This window comes from Cervus canadensis, chromosome 1 (genome assembly GCF_019320065.1).
Source record: "Cervus canadensis isolate Bull #8, Minnesota chromosome 1, ASM1932006v1, whole genome shotgun sequence".
Classification (NCBI taxonomy): domain Eukaryota; kingdom Metazoa; phylum Chordata; class Mammalia; order Artiodactyla; family Cervidae; genus Cervus; species Cervus canadensis.
In genome coordinates this window covers 47,741,597-47,757,858 of record NC_057386.1, presented here as the reverse complement: position 1 = coordinate 47,757,858, position 16,262 = coordinate 47,741,597, and the positions used below count along the sequence as shown (strand labels likewise).

Genomic DNA, 16,262 nt, shown 5'->3' with positions numbered 1-16,262 from the left:
AGACCGAGAAGAGGGCTAAGTGTGTTTGTTTCCTTCTTTCTTACCAAACTATTTAACCTTTTAACATTGACATACCGGGGTGAACTGGAAAAGCCACTTCCAATTCTTTAAGCTCTAAATGTCAGCACGTTATTATCATCGTTGTTTTCAGGTTTTACATTGCTATAGCATGACTATGAGACCGACAGTGTCACTAATTACGGCAATTTCCTTAAACTAGAGCAGAAAGATGTTGCATGAAGTTCTTGAAATCTAAGACACGGGAAATTAAGTTACATAAGTAGCAGATGTTCAGGCTGAGGATGGAAGAGAGCTGTAACAAGAATTCTCAATTATTTCTCCCCTGAGGCTGGGACTAGAACTAAGGGAGAAAGTTGAAATCTTCCTTTCTGTTTTACCAGTAAGTCATATCACGGCCACCACTTAGCCTTTTTTCTCTCATCACTATTTGTAATTCCATAATCAGGCTAACCGCCGCACCAGATTTTTCTAAAGTAGTTCTCTCCACCCCCCGCCCACCGGTAAATTTCATCGGGAAAAAGAAACAGTAAAGTTCAAACAGTGCAAAATGGTTACACAATGCAAGTCTCCCTTTCATCCTGATCCCTAGTTCTAGGCCGAAGGTTCCTAACTCGATTTAGGAACCGGAGCCGAGGGGAATGTTTCCAGAGCAATGTGAATTCCCTGAACGCGCGATCTTCGGTGGACTCATAATTGTGCATCCAAACTTTTGCCTGCACCTCGAAAGGGTTCTGAGAACTCCCGAAGAAGGACTGGCTGAAAGGAGAGATGAAGCTGGAGACTCGGCAGCAGCTGGTAAAAACCTGTCATAACTCGTCCCAGCGAAAAAAAGTTCCCCCTCAACCATCCAACCGCGGCCCCCATGGAAAAACTCTGTTCCCCGTGGGCGGGATCACGGATCTTCCCTTCCCGAGTTTCTCGCCTGCCGCATTCCTGCCCTCCGGCGCGTCGGCGTGCGCTGACGTCACGACGCCGCGCGCGCGCAGTCCCGCCCCTGCAGAGCTCGGCGCTGGGACGGAGCCCAGGGTGTTCGCAGACCCGGAATGTGAAGCCTCGGCCGCGGCTGGCCCCGCTTCTCTGGCGAGCTCTCCCCCCCGGGCCTGCGCCCGCCGCCCGCAGCTCAGCCGGGAGGAGTCAGGGCGGCCGCGCCCTTCTGCCGTGTGCCCGCGTGGCCGCCGCCGCCGCCGCCGCCCCTCGGATTCCTCCGGGGCCGCTGAGGAGTTCGCTACGGAGGGAGGCGGGGGCCTTCGGGAGGAGGAGGCGGAGGAGGCGGAGGAGGCGGAGGGAAGGAAGATGGCGGCCGTGGAGCTCGAGTGGATCCCAGAGACTCTGTATAACACCGCCATCTCCGCTGTGGTGGACAACTACATCCGCTCCCGCCGCGACATCCGCTCCTTGCCCGAGAACATACAGTTCGACGTGTACTACAAGGTACGGGCCGTGGGCTACGGGCCGTGGGCCTGCTCTTCCCGCCGCAGCCCCTGGGGCCGCACCCCCTTCCACGTCCGCGAACCCCCGCGTTTAACCCCTCACCCCTCGTAGTGGGACCGGCGCCCCGAGACTTCTGGGGCGGTGCCGGGCTGTCCGGTGTAGAAACGCTCCATCTGCTATCTTCGTGTTTCAAGCTCTCGGGCCTTGATGGATGGATACCTCTTCGCAGTGAGACTCGCCCCCCCGCCCCGCTTTTGGTGTTCCCTGGTACCTCGGGGCCCCTCTGGGTAGGCCTCTCGCGTGGACTTCCTCTATTGCGCCCTTGTCCCACTCAGTCCTTGCCTTCCAGCCTGTGACTTCGGGAGTATTTTCTGCCCTCTCTTCCCCAGTTAAGTGTCAGCATCAGCTGGACTTTTTGTGTTTTTTGTGTTTTTTTTGCTTTTCCCCCCTCCTTTTTGCCTTCTCCTCTCTCCTGCCTCCTTCGCAAGTATTTTTCTTTTCTTGCTTCGTGTTACCCTTCTCGTCGGTCATTGCGAGGAAGTTGAGGAATTATTGGAAGTAGTGGTGTGCCTTATTCGCATATCCTTTGAAGCTGTGGTTTTTGTTTGTATTGATACTTGCAACTGAATAGGCGGTTTTATTAATACGGGAATGGTGATAAACTACCTGAAAGGAAGAAAGTCTTTCTTTAAAAAACAAACAAACAAACAAAAAACACTTTAGAATGTAAATCATGTTCATGTAGTTGAAAGTTGCAATCTTGCAGCGTTCCTGAATCGCTCCCCCTCAAAATTCTGAACAAAAAGTCTCCAAGTTCAGTCTCCAAGGAGGTTCAAGGGTAAGTGTCTTTAGACGTGGACAGTCTTGCAGTGTTTAGAGAGGGAGGAGAACTTTATGGACTCGGAGCCTCCCTTTTCCTCTCCCCCCACATTTGAATGTGAACAGTGGCCTTATTATTCAGTCCTCCTTGCCTTGAATTGGCGTGGATATCTCCTCTTCTCCAGTAGCCACCCATGCAGAATTTGACCAGAAGTAAAAGTATGATTTATTTTTTAGATCTAAACATTTCCTCTTGATTTGTAAGTTGGCTGGAACATTGTAAACTAAGATTTAACAGATGTGTATGTTCTTACATATATATGGTGTTTTATGGCAGTTGTTTCATTGGGAAGGTTGCCCGCTTTCTCCACCGCGGAATATTTTTTCAGAAAGCTGCTGACTTGCTACATTCTGTCTACTAAATCCAGCTGCTTTACGCCAGTTTAACAATTTTTACCCCCTAGATATTTGGAGAATATTCATTTTGGTCATTTATATTATTATTTGGGGGGGGGGCTGGTTAAAGAAAAATCTCCCTTTATTCCAGATCCCTTTGATACATTGATTTACTTTTGTGTGTGTCTAAGGAAGTTTTGTGTATTTAAAATGTATTCCTCCTGAGTTAAGAGTTCTTTCTCAGCCAGGGAAATGGCAACTTTGTGTGTGTGGTAACTGTATCCATTTTATTAAATCATATATTGTAACATTTTACACTTTTTAGAGAAAATCATTGGAAATTTAATCAAAGTACATTCAGTGGTTGAATTTCCTCAAAGTACCTGGATTTCTTCTAGTAACTTTCATTTCTAACTGAAGCTTTTCATTTGAGGATTATTAATAGTGATTGAACAGATGGTGCTGTTTGCCACATTTTGTGTTTCACATAGTCCACAAAGTTTTAATATGGCGTCTTTTGGGTACACATTTTATTCCTTAATGGTTGTCTGCCTGTTGGGAATGTGGCCCTGTGCTAAAGAAAAGGACGGTATTTAACATATGCCTGAAACTGTAAGTGCTCTTACACAGTTGTTTTGTTTAAGCCTCACAACTAAACTGTAAATTAGGGTATTAACCTGTTTTATAGGTGAGAAAGTGAAGTAATTTAATCAAGGTCTCATACCCAATATTCCTGTTTACCTTGCTTTCTTGCTTACTGTTTCCAGTTTTCTCCAGTTTCCAATTTTCTTCAGTTTATAGTTTCCAAGGAAAAACCCATAATCAGATCCCTCCAGTTGCCCCAACTTCCATCAAAAGGCATAGTCACAGACAAAATTACAGTATTTGTGCATCAAAAATTCCCCCATCCCGATTCACCGTAGTTCACTGTCACTCTGTTAATTTTTGTCAGTAGCTTCAGGTGCAGCTTTAGGAAATGTGGTTATGGAATAAATAGGAGATGAAGAAGCAGGTGTGCTGACTGCTCCTAAGAAGGGAAGGGAGAGAGAGGGATTGATCTGTACAAGGGTAAAATGTGAAAGTTGTTAAAAGTTTAAGGATGCTGGTGCTGCTGCTGCTGCTAAGTCGCTTCAGTCGTGTCCGACTCTTGGCGACCCCATAGATGGCAGCCCACCAGGCGCCCCCGTCCCTGGGATTCTCCAGGCAAAAACACTGGAGTGGGTTGCCATTTCCTTCCCCAGTGCATGAAAGTGAAAAGTGAAAGAGAAGTCCCTCAGTCGTGTCCGACTCTTAGCGACCCCATGGACTGCAGCCTACCAGGCTCCTCCGTCAGTGGGATTTTCCAGGCAAGAGTACTGGAGTGGGTTGCTATTGCCTTCTCCGAAAGTTTAAGGATGGAAGATGTTAAAATATACTTCTTGTCTGAATGACAGACACCAAAACAGAATGAGAGGTTGAATATACAAGTGAGGCAGGAAATAAATTATGGAGCAGAGACCCTAAATACAGACATTAATTGAATGAACTTTGCCCCTTCTTTCACCATCCATAAATTAAGGTACCAGTCTTACATTGGAGTTGGGGAAAAGACTACTGCTTCCTCTAAGATCAGATGGAAAGAGGTAAAGACATAAAGTATAAACATAGGTAAGTTTGTGAAGAATGGTTGTAAGGAATTAGGATAAGATCACTTGCTGACAGTAAGGGACAGGAGTGGCGGCTTTTATGTAGAAAGGCTAAACAGAAGTTGGAATGGCTGCTCAAGTATATAGAAAGGGACACTCACTAAAAATACTTTTTTTAAAAAATTGACAGAAGATATAGATGGTTCAATAAAACAGTACTCTACTAAATAATGTCGCTGACTCAGAATGATGTTTCGCTAAGGGCATTCAACGATTTGGGAACAGAAGTAGATAAAGTGAATAGAAAGAATTGTGAAATTATATACCAAGTGAAAGCAAATAGTGAACGGCTGGGTTCCTCAAAGAATGAAGTTTGTGATCTTTTTTTTTTTTTTTTTTTTTTTTAGTTTGTGATCTTTTTATTGTAACTGCTGAATGGTCTGTTTTATATCCTGTTCCAGTGACAGGATTTGCCATAGAGTTAAATTTTGACCAGGTGAAGTGTTTCAGTAATGTGTTTTATTTTTTGTTTTCAGTCTTTAACTTAGTAATTTGGGGGTTTTAAAAATTATTATTGTACATCTCCTGCTGAAAACCGTATGAATGAATTCCTGATTTAGTATTAGAATTGTGTTTTTTCTTCTTTTTTTGTGTTTATTTCTATTCTTAGTTATCTTCATCCTCAACTGATATTCTCATTATCTTTTAAAATTGGCTGGTAACAAATTGAAAAAAAATTTCTTGCAACATATTTGACAACCAAAGAGTTAATGTTTTTTCACATTAAAAAGCTCTTAGGATTAATAAATTGAAAACAGAAAATTCTCTGGTGATCCACTGGTTGGGATTCTGCACTTTCATAGTCAAGGACCCAGGTTTGATCCCTGGTTGGGGAATCTCCAAGCCCTATGATGTGACCAAAAATAAATAAATAAATAGCAAAAACTTTAGTGGGAGTGGGACATAAAAGAACATAAATAGGCAGCCATACCCTGTATATGGATGGAAAGGTAATATGTTATAAATATGTCAGCTCATGTCAGTTTAAGCTTTGAATTTATTACAAGTTGAATCAGAATCTCAGGATTTTACTAAGTATAGGAAACTTATTAAATATGATGCTTACATGGAGGAATTAATTACCTGAGAATAAATGAGCCAAGGAAAATTTTAAATGTACAACATTCAGGATAGTCAAGTTTATTAGAAGACCATGTATGTTTTAAAACAATATAGTATTGGCAAAAGAACAGCAAAGAGGGAAATTGATTTCTAGGACATAGTAGACAGTCTACATGGAAGTTAAAGCATATTTAAGAATTTGTTTATATACTAAAGTTACAGGGCAATGCTGTGTTTAAACAGATGGGAGGAAGTTGGTTATCTGCAGGGAGTGTTAGACCTCTACTTAACACTTTACATCAAAATGAATTCCAAGCAAATTAAGGATTTAAATATGGCAAATGATATCTTAAAAGCACCAAAATAAATTACTGGGTCAGTATCTTACAGTGAGGAATGACTGAAGTTCTTCTTTAAAGAAATTATTTTTAAAGTAATTTACAAATTTAAAATGTGTCAAATGTTACAAAAATGAGTAAAGTAGAATGTGAAGTCCTCTGTTAATTCATCTTGCCAAAGCTGAAATACTGTCCTGGCATAGTGAAGGCTTCTCTAAGCATGAAACCAAAACCCAGGATGAAAAAAAGAAATGGATTCTGTTGAGTACATTAAAAATTAGGGGGGAAATTGAAAGCACATTTTAAAAAAAGACTATGTAAATGACCAACCTAGACAGCATATTAAAAAGCAGAGTCATTACTTTGCCAACAAAGGTCCATCTAGTCAAGGCTATGGTTTTTTAAGTAGTCGTGTATGGATATGAGCGTTGCACTATAAAGAAAGCTGAGGGCTGAAGAATTGAGGCTTTTGAACTGTGGTGTTGGAGAAGATTCTTGAGAGTCCCTGGGACTGCAAGGAGATCCAACCAGTCCATCCTAAAGGAGATCAGTCATGAATATTCATTGAAAGGACTGATGCTGAAGGTGAAACTGCAATACTTTGGCCACCTGATGCGAAGAACCGACTCATTTAAAAGACCCTGATGCTGAGAAAGATTGAAGGCAGGAGGAGAAGGGGACGATAGAGGATGAGATGGTTGAATGGCATCACCGACTCAAAGGACATGAGCTTGAGCAAGCTCCAGGAGTTGGTGATGGACAGGGAGGCCTGGCGTTTTGCAGTGCATGGGGTCGCAGAGTCAGACATGACTGAGCAACTGAACTGAACTGAATTGATGCAAATGACGTTTGTCAGGTAAGAGATGAATTTCCTAACACAGAAAGAGCTAATGTTCATCAGTATATAAAGTACAACCAACTGATTTCCAGAAGACCTGAATAGCTAGCTCGCAGAACAGGAAAATATGAATGGCTAATAAACATCAAATGAAATGCAAATTAAAGTGCACTGTCAAGCCAAGTCAATCATGAAGAAGAAATAAAATCTGGAGAACTTACACCATCAAATATGGAGCTGTAACAGATAGTATAATATGCAATTGCCATATAAATAGACAAATAGCCCAGTGGAGCAGTACAGTCCAGTAACAGACTGACACATGTACTGTCACCTGGTTTATGATAAAGGTGACATAGTGGTACAGTGGGGAAAGGAAGATCAAATAAATAGAGTTGGTTAGTTAGATATCCATGCAGAGGGAGAAAGATCATGGTCTTACCTTACATCATACACAATTACCATTTTCGGTGGATTGCTGATCTAAATGTGGAAAACAGTTTTTTAGAAAAAAGTTTTCACTGTGTCAGCAAAAATAAATAGGAGACAAAAAATGAGCTAAATGTAAAGGTAATTTGGTATATTGGCCTATTTTAAGATTAAGAACATCTGTTTATTAAAAGATACCATTAAAAGAGTGACAAGCAAAGCCACAGAGTGGGAGGAAATATTTGCAGCACATATCTCATAAAAGATTCATCCTGCATCTAAAGAACTAGAAATAAAATAAGAAGAAAAAAAAAAGAAAATAAGAAATAGCTAATTTTTTTTAAATGAGAAAATAATTTCAGTAGTCATCCAAAAAGAGGACATTCAAAGGTCCAGTGAAACATTTTGGAAAGATGCTCAACCTCATTTTGTCTTCAGGGAAATCGCTGTTCTACTATACTCTCTTCAGAATGACTAAATGAAAAGTGTTGGTAAGAATGTGGAGCAATCAGAACTCTCATAAACTGTTAGTGGAGGTGTTAATTGTTATACCATTTTGGAAAACTCAGATTATCTACTATAAAGTGTGTGTGTGTGTGTGTGTGTGTGTATACACCGTATAACCCAGTAATTCCTCCTCACGATTATAACAGTAATGTTCATAGCAACACTGTTCATAATAAAGAAAAAAATGGAAATTATCCCAATAGCCATCAATAGGAGAATTGTAAATTGTGAAACAGTCATGTAGAGGAATATTTTACAGTGAAAATGAATGAACTGATGTTGCGAAACCATATGGATATATCTCACAGGTGACATTAAGTGAAAGAAATCAGCAAAGGAGTATATGCCAGAGGCTCCCAAACTTTCTCCCTTCACGGCACCCTTAGGTCAAAAGAAATAGCTGACAGCTTTGTTAATTAAGTGGTTACATATAAAAACTGAATGATACTTACGTTTTAACAACATAAGAACCATTAAAAAATGAATAAACAAAAATTGAAAGTATTTTACTTCATTTTTAAATAGGCACGATTACTTACTACTGGAGTATGTGTGTGTGTCAGACACTATACAACTTCTCAGATCTTGAAATTGAATTGGACATTACCATCCTTATTTTCTGTTACATGAGTTTTGCACTTTACTTTTATCATAACCACTGAACATGCTGCTTCACAAAGATAAGATGTCATTGAGGAACATAGGAACATAGCAGCGTAGTATTTGGCATGGTTTAATATAAATGTTGAATATTGTACCTTTCAAATTTAAAATATCTTGCAGTGCCCCAGGGCATTTTGGTGCAGTTTGGAAAATGTGGATATATAGTGTGTGATTCCATTTACATAAGGTTCAAAAACAGGCTTAAAAAATTAAAGTATTTTAAGTCTGGAGAGGTTACCCTTGGAGGATAGTGACTGCAGGAGCACAAAGGGAGATGTCTGGGATTCTGATGATGCTCAGTTTTATTAATGTCATCTGCATGTTGGTATAGGGGTATGGTCACTTTGTGAAAATTTATTGAACTTTGCATTCTTTTATTTTTCTTTTTAAAATTATGTATTTTTTATTGAAGTATAGTTGATGTACAATATTATGTATGTTACAGGTATACAATATAGTGATTCACAATTTTCAAAGGTTATACTCCATTTATATTATTGTAAAATATTGGCTGTGTTCCCTGTGTTGTACAATATATCTCTGTAGCTTATTTTATATGTAATAGTTTGTACTGCTTAGAGCTTTACATTTTAAATATAAGTTGTGCACTCATCTGTGTATATGTCATACCTCAGTAAAAAGGTTTAAAAATTACCATTCTTCTTCCCTTGCCAGATTATCATGGTTTAATGATTCAAATAACTTACCTTTTCATCTACAATACCATGAAATTTTCCTATAGGAATGCTTGTTGACTGTACAGGAAATTCTGTTCAGGAATGTTAAGTACAGTATTGTTTATGATGGCAAAAATTGGAAACAACTGTTTGCTCATCAATCAGGAATGGAATATCATACTTCATTTAGAAAGAGTAAGGATGCTGGATATGTTGGTGTAAAGAGTACATGGGGAGAATAAAAGCTTGTCACAAAGTAGTATGAATAACATAATCATGTTTGTTGTTTTTAAATGAGTGAATATATGTGTGCATTTGAATACGTGTTGGAGAAAAACCTAGAGGAACACAAAATTTCAGTAGTATTTATTCAAGGGAGAGAATTGTTGTTTTTAATTTTGTACATATATTCTCTCTATATTTTTATACTAGAATTTTTATGATTTGTTTTATAAAAGAAGTAAAATTGAATTTTTAAGAATAAGCTGTCACATGAAGTTGTACTAAGAGGGGAATAGCCTAAAAGTTGATATTCTAAAATATTAGTGTGACTAAGAAGTCAGATGGCACAGTAGAGAATCTGCCTGCAATGCAGGAGACCTGGGTTCGATCCTTGGGTCTTCTGTTTTCAGGGGTTTCCCTGATGGCTCAGGTGGTAAAGAATCTGCCTGCAATGTGGGAGACCCAGGTTCAAGCCCTGGGTCAGGAAGATCCCCTGGAGAGGGGAATGGCAACCCACTCCACTATTCTTGCCTTGAGAATTACATGGACAGAGGAGCCTGGTGGGCTACAGTCCGTGGGTTCGCAAAGAGTCTGACATGACTGAGTGACTAAACACTTTTACTTTCACGTAAGAAGTAGGTCAAGGTGATTGGTTTAAGAGAAAAATAAGTCAACTAATTAAGTAGTTAATTGGCCACATTAATTCACTAGTTAGCCACATCAAGAAATGTGAGAGAAAGCTTACATGCTCAAAACTAGGATTGAGAAAGTAAAAATAATCATGGATACAATGGAAAGGGGAAAAATAGTCTTTTAAGTTGTAGCATAATTTGCTTTAGATGTAGCATAGCTTGTATGCCTGCCTGCTAAGTTGCTTCAGTTGTGTCTGATTCTGTGCAACCCCGTGGACTGTAGCCCACCAGGATCCTCTGTCCATTGGATTCTCCAGGCAAGAATACTGGAGTGGGTTGCCATTTCCTCTTACAGAGGATCTTTCCGACTGAAATTTGTGTTTCTAGGAAAGTACAAATAACCAAAGAGAAGTTGATAGACTAAAACCATAAAAGAAGTTAAATTATGTTTTTCCCTTTGTCCACGTGCCTCCTCCCGCAGCAGATAAAACTCCCACCATTATTAAACTATCTTGGGTATAGTCAAAGAATAGTTGATACTGTTGATACTTTCTTAAAGATTTATTTCTTATTTTTGTCTAGGCTGAGTCTTCATTGCTGCTTGTAGGGCTTCTCTAGTTGCAGGGAGTGGGGGCTCCTCCTCAGTTGCAGGCAAAGAGCTTCTTACTGTGGTGGATTCTGTTGTTGCAGAGCACAGGCTGTAGGGTGCTATGTCTGTATGTGAGCTAAGTCGCTTCAGGTGTGTCTGACTCTTGTGTGACCTGTGAACTGTAGTCTGTCAGGCTCCTCTGTCCATGGAATTCTCCAGGCAAGAATACTGGAATGGGTTGCCATGCCCTCCTCTGAGGGATCTTTCCAACCCAGGGATCGAACTGAAGTATCTTGCATCTCCTGTATTAGCATGCAGGTTACCACCGAGCCACCAGGGAAGCCCTGGTTTTCTTTTTTATAAGTTCCTTTCTATGTTTTCTAATTAAAAAATAAAAAGCATCTATGCAATTCTGCAGGAATCAAAGGAAACAATATTTGTTTCTATTTTTTGGCTACATGGCACATGGGATCTCAGTTCCCTTAGTTCCCCGATCAGGGATTAAACCCTTGCCCTGCAGTGAAAGGGAGGAGTCTTAACCACTGAATCAAACGTGTGGTGGTTTAATCCCTGATGTTTTAAAGTTGGCTGTCTAGAATACAGAAGGAAGTTTTTTGTTTTTAGGGTTTTTTCCCCTAATTAAAAAAAAAATTGCAGTGTAGTTAATTTACAGTGTTTCAAGTGCAGGGAATGATGTCTCTATATATAGAGACAGAATGTTTTCTTATAGCCATGGACTGTAGCCCACCAGCTGCTCTGTCCATGGGATTCTCCAGGCAAGAATACTGAAGTGGGTTGCCATTTCCTCCTCCAGTGGATCTTTCCGACCCAGGGATCAAACCTGGGTCTCCCACATTGCAGGCAGATTTCTTACCATCCGAATCACCAGGGAAGCCCCTCTTAAAACCATACTGTCTTCTTTCTACTGCCTCATGGATACACTCCTAATTTTCACCAAGGTTGGTAGTGATGCTTTAAGAAGAGAAGTCAAGAAACTTCTTACCTACATATAGAGATCACTGATACCTATTTGGTTATATGTTACTGATTATCATTGTTGGCTAGATTTTTCATCTAAGGAGACTTTTGGGGCTTCCCTCATAGCTCAATTGGTAAAGAATCCACCCTCAATGCAGGAGACCCTGGTTTGATTCCTGGGTCAGGAAGATCCACTGGAGAAGGGATAGGCTACCTACTCGAGGATTCTTGGGTTTCCCTTGTGGCTCAGCTGGTAAAGAATCTGCCTGCAATGTGGAGACCTGGGTTCAATCCCTGGGTTGGGAAGATCCCTGGAGAAGGGAAAGGCTACTCACTCCAGTATTCTGGCCTGGAGAATTCCATGGACTGTATATTCCATGGGTTCCCAAAGAGTTGGACACGACTGAGTGACCTTCACTTTCAGCTTTTGTTTTGACTTTCCATTTGTATCATGATAGCATCTTCCACCATTAATACAATCATGTTATCTTGAAAATGTTCCATTGACCCCCCCAAATGAGAGAGTTAGAGAATCTGGGTTCTAGACATAAATTCATTCTTATAATGATTGGGGAGAAAACTCTTTAATTTCTCTTTTAATGGATGCTGAATCTAGTATCATATATGTGGACAGTGTATTTAAAGTTAGGAAAGGGTTGTGTTCCCATTTGAGAGTTAACTATTTCTTGTACTTTAAATAATGTGAATATGTCTACTCGGCTTACTTATCAGTAAACAAAGCACTTTGCCCTGCAAGATGCAAATAATCATATGTTGGTCAGTTGTTGTTGTTGTTTTTGAGTATAATGGAACCAATGAGTGTGGAGCAGCTGAGAAATTAAAATGTTATCAAAAGCAATAATGAATTTGTTTACTTGGCCGCATCAGGTCTTAGTTGCAGCACGTGGGATTTTCGTTGCATCCTGTGGACTCTTTCATCGAGCTGCACGGACTCAGTGGCTGTAGCTCGTGGACTTAGTTGCTCTGAGGCATGTGGGATCTTAGTTACCTGACTGGGAATCGAACCCACCTCACCTGTATTATAAGGTGGATTCTTAACCCCTGGACCACCAGGGAAGTCCCACAAGAAGTAAGAAATTTAAATGTTGGTTTACCTCCAGAAGAAAGCATTTCTTTTTTAATTAAATGTGCATTATAGTAAAATACTTCTACAGTACTTGCTTTAATCCATGATGTACAATCTGAGATCACAGTGCACTCAAGCAACAGGTAAAGGACACTGCATGTGACATACAGTGTAATACGAAAATAGGATAAAGAAATTTATATTCCAAAGTGAATTTATTTAGAACTACATTTCAAGTGAACTTTGAGATTAGAGAACAAGAATAAATGTATCTTACGTGTGTTAAACAAAACAAAATATTGCTACTTTTATTTATCTTAACAGTAAAGGCTACACTTGTTTAGAGGTAATGGATGCATTATTTTTAGAAAACATTTTATTACTGAAAAATTAAGGACAAAAGTAGATGGAATAGAATAATGGATCTCCACGTGTCCATTGCTGAGCTTCAACAGTTACTAATTCTTGGCTAGTCTTACTGTTGAATCTGTTTTCTACAATCCCCTTTCATTTAGTATTTGGAAGTACATCATTTAATTTCATCTGTAAATATCTTAGTAGTCATCATACTATTATAACACCAAAGAAAATTAACAGTAATTCTTTATTAAATTGCCAGTAGTTCAAATTTTCAGTTTTTAAATGTCAAATATGTATATAGTTTTACAGTTTGTTTATTTGGATCAGAATCTGGATAAGATCTGTACCTTGGCTGTTGGCTGATATATCTATCTTAAGGCTCTCTTGGTCTGTAGATTCCCTATCCATCTGTTTTCTTATCTTTGCAACTTATTTGTTGAAGAGACGGGATCCTTTTTCCTATAGACTCTACAGAGTTTCCTTTGGTTGCGAGATTCCAGTGATAGACCTTTAAAACATTTTCATCATCCCTTGTAGGTGTTTCAGCCTTTTTCCTTGTGAATACTTCATAGGTTTCACTGGTTTCAGACCAGTTTTTAAAGCCAAGCTCAGGATTTGGGGGCTGTAGATTATCTAGGTAGTATGAATTTGGACTGCATACTTACAAATGTCCTAGGCTGGAGGTTTTAGTTTTTCACAGCAGACTTTGCCAAGGCTGTGGGAGATGTTCTAGACTTTTATTCCTGGATTTAGTGAATCAGTTCAGTGCCAGATTCCTTTGCTTAAAAGGATCTGCTGCCTTTAATTCTTCCTATCTATCTGGTCATTGCACTCTGGTCCACAGCCACTTGGAGCTATAAAACTATTGTTTTTCTTTTCAGCTGTTTTTGAGTTTATGTCTCCTTAATTTGGGGCAGCTATGAAGTTTCTGCTCTTAATTTCAAACTCGGCTATTTATCCCCAAGTTGTTTTGTGATATTTTATCCAGCATTACTCTGTTTGGAAAGGGGCTGCAAAGCTTTTATCTGTTTGTTGGTGCTGTCTGCCATATTGCCAGAAGCTTGACTCCCATTCCTTTGCAAACCTCTGCCAAACTGCTTTCTTCATTGGTCTGGGTATTTTATTTGTGTTCCTAAAACACTGCCTGTCTTGGTTGTATAATCTGAACATCATTTATTTTCCTGCCTTGACAGCCTCTGAATTTTTTGAAATCACAGTTCTTTTTTTTTTTTTTTTAATTTTTAAATTTTTGGCTATGCCACGTGATGTGTGGGATGTGGGAACTAAGACATGTGGGATCTTAGTTCCCCAGCTAGGGATCGAGCCCACAGTTCCTGCACCCCCTGCAGTGGAAGTGCAGAGTCTTAAACTGGACCACCAGGGAAGTCCCTGAAATCACAGAACAGTTCTCACTGTCTTTGTGTTCCAGTGGTGATCATAGTCACCACTGTATTCTCCAAACTTAGGACAATCTGCCTTACACAAATGTTCATGATATTAAGTTAATTTTAAAAAGTAAGTAGAATGTTCCTAGCTATAATAATCTTGATTTTGATATGAAAATTACAAAGGTTAAACAGATTCAGAAAGCTGAGAGTTTAACACAATGAATACACCAGGTACTTGGTAAAAGATCAGATGTCAAATTAGGGAACACCTATTTTTGTCTTTAAATTTAAGCAACTATTACAATTTGTTCTTGATTTCTACATTCAGATACTAGAACCTTATGTTCTTCACTGTAGTTTATTAAGTTTGCTTTCAGATTTGTTCTCAGTTTATTGTATGGGCATGGTGTGTCAGCACAGTAGAGGACTGGACAGGGGAGCCTAGGAGATGTCTCTTTGAGATGCTTACAGTCTGATTGAGGAGGCAGTAAATAACTGTGTCAAATCCGGGTTTTTCCCTTAATGTCAGATTCATCAGGTGAATTTGGGAAATTTCAATAAGTAATTATAGAATAGCAGTATTGAATACTTGATTCTCTAATTGATAAGCTCCAGAGGTAGAGAGTATGTTTTTTTAAATTTTGTTTGTTTGTTTCCTCTAAGGTTCTTAGTTCTACCCAGAGCAGATGGCTACCAGTTTGGATTTTGCATTCAGATAATATTGAATGTATGTCTATTCCTAGGCATTGTGTTGGGCATTGAGAATATAGTGGTGAAAGTGGTCAGAGTGTAGAGTGTAATGGAATGACATGTTTAACAAATTATCACTTAAATGAATGTGTGTGTGCATGCCTTCGTGCACCTGTGGAAGAAAAATAAATGTTATGAGCAGGTATAACAGGGAACAGAACTTAGTTTGGGGAGTCAAGGGAAGGTCTCTGAAAAAGTGAGGTGTTAGCTGAGACCAGTAGGATGGTTACAAATTAACCAAATAAAGAATCATGGCATCAGTGTTTCATGTGCAGGCAGCAGGTTTATGTACAAAATGTCAGGAGGTGGAATAGAACTAAAGGAAAGTTAGGGTGGCAGAAATGTGTAGGGGATCAGGGAGAAAGAATGGTGAAAGATGAGGTTTGAAAGCTGGTAGGAGTTGGATGACTTTTAGAGACTGGTAGACCACATGAACAATTTTGGATTACGTACACATTGAAGGTGCATGCTTTTAAACAGTAATGGCATGAAATGATTCACTTTTTCAAAAGTTCATTCTGCTTGCTATGTGGACGTTGATTAGAGGAGAACAAGAATGGTAATGGAAAGACTCAGTTCAGTTCAGTCGCTCAGCTGTGTCTGACTCTATGCAACCCCATGGACTGCAGCACGCCAGGCTTCCCAGTCCACCAGTCCCAGAGCTTACTCAAACTCGTGTCCGTTGAGTTGGTGATGCCATCCAACCATCTCATCCTCTGTAGTCCCCTTCTGCCTTCAGTCTTTCCCAGCATCAGGGCCTTTTCCAGTGAGTCAGTTCTTCACATCAGGTGGCCAAAGTATTGGAGCTTCAGCTTCAGCATCAGTCCTTCCAGTGAATATTCAGGACTGATTTCCTTTAGGATTGACTGGTTTGATGGAAAGACTAGTTTTATGAAACATTTGCAGTAATCCGGTAAAAGATGTGAAATATAAATCCTGTACCATAGATGCTTAGGGATTATTGGACTGTTGCATCCTGCCCTCTCATTTTCCTTCCGCTTGGTGCTTCCACCATAAGCGCAATATCAGCAGTTCTTCGGTGACTGAAAGAGAGGGGAAACTGTTCCAGACATGAGTGAGATACATGAGTTTCATAAAGTATGTGTGGGTGGGTGTGTTTGTGACTTCGTAGTTATTCTTAGACCATAGTTTTGGGCTGTTTCTTTTATGTCTTTTTCTAAACCTTTCTGAAGTTTCTGTTGTTGGGAATTAGCCTAGATTATTTTGTTTGCTAATTTGATATTAATGCTAAACTGTTCACTCAGCCTGGTAATTTTGGATTGGCTGAGAAAGCAGGTATGTCAGTTCAGAATGTCTTAGGCTAAGGAAGGCTTTCGTCTCCATCTTTATCTTGCAAAGAGTTCTCTGGGTTTGAGGCTGTCTTGCATTA

At 39.8% G+C, this 16,262-nt stretch overlaps 1 protein-coding gene across 1 annotated transcript in view; it reads left to right on the top strand.

Annotated features, from left to right (window-relative positions):
• The first annotated feature begins 1,013 nt into the window (after positions 1-1,013).
• APPBP2 (amyloid beta precursor protein binding protein 2) overlaps positions 1,014-16,262 on the top strand; it is a 63,383-nt gene continuing 48,134 nt past the window's right edge. The window contains exon 1 of the mRNA XM_043481886.1: positions 1,014-1,452. Coding sequence (XP_043337821.1) covers positions 1,315-1,452 — 138 coding nt within the window. The 5' untranslated portion in view covers positions 1,014-1,314. The remainder of the gene's footprint in view (positions 1,453-16,262) is intronic.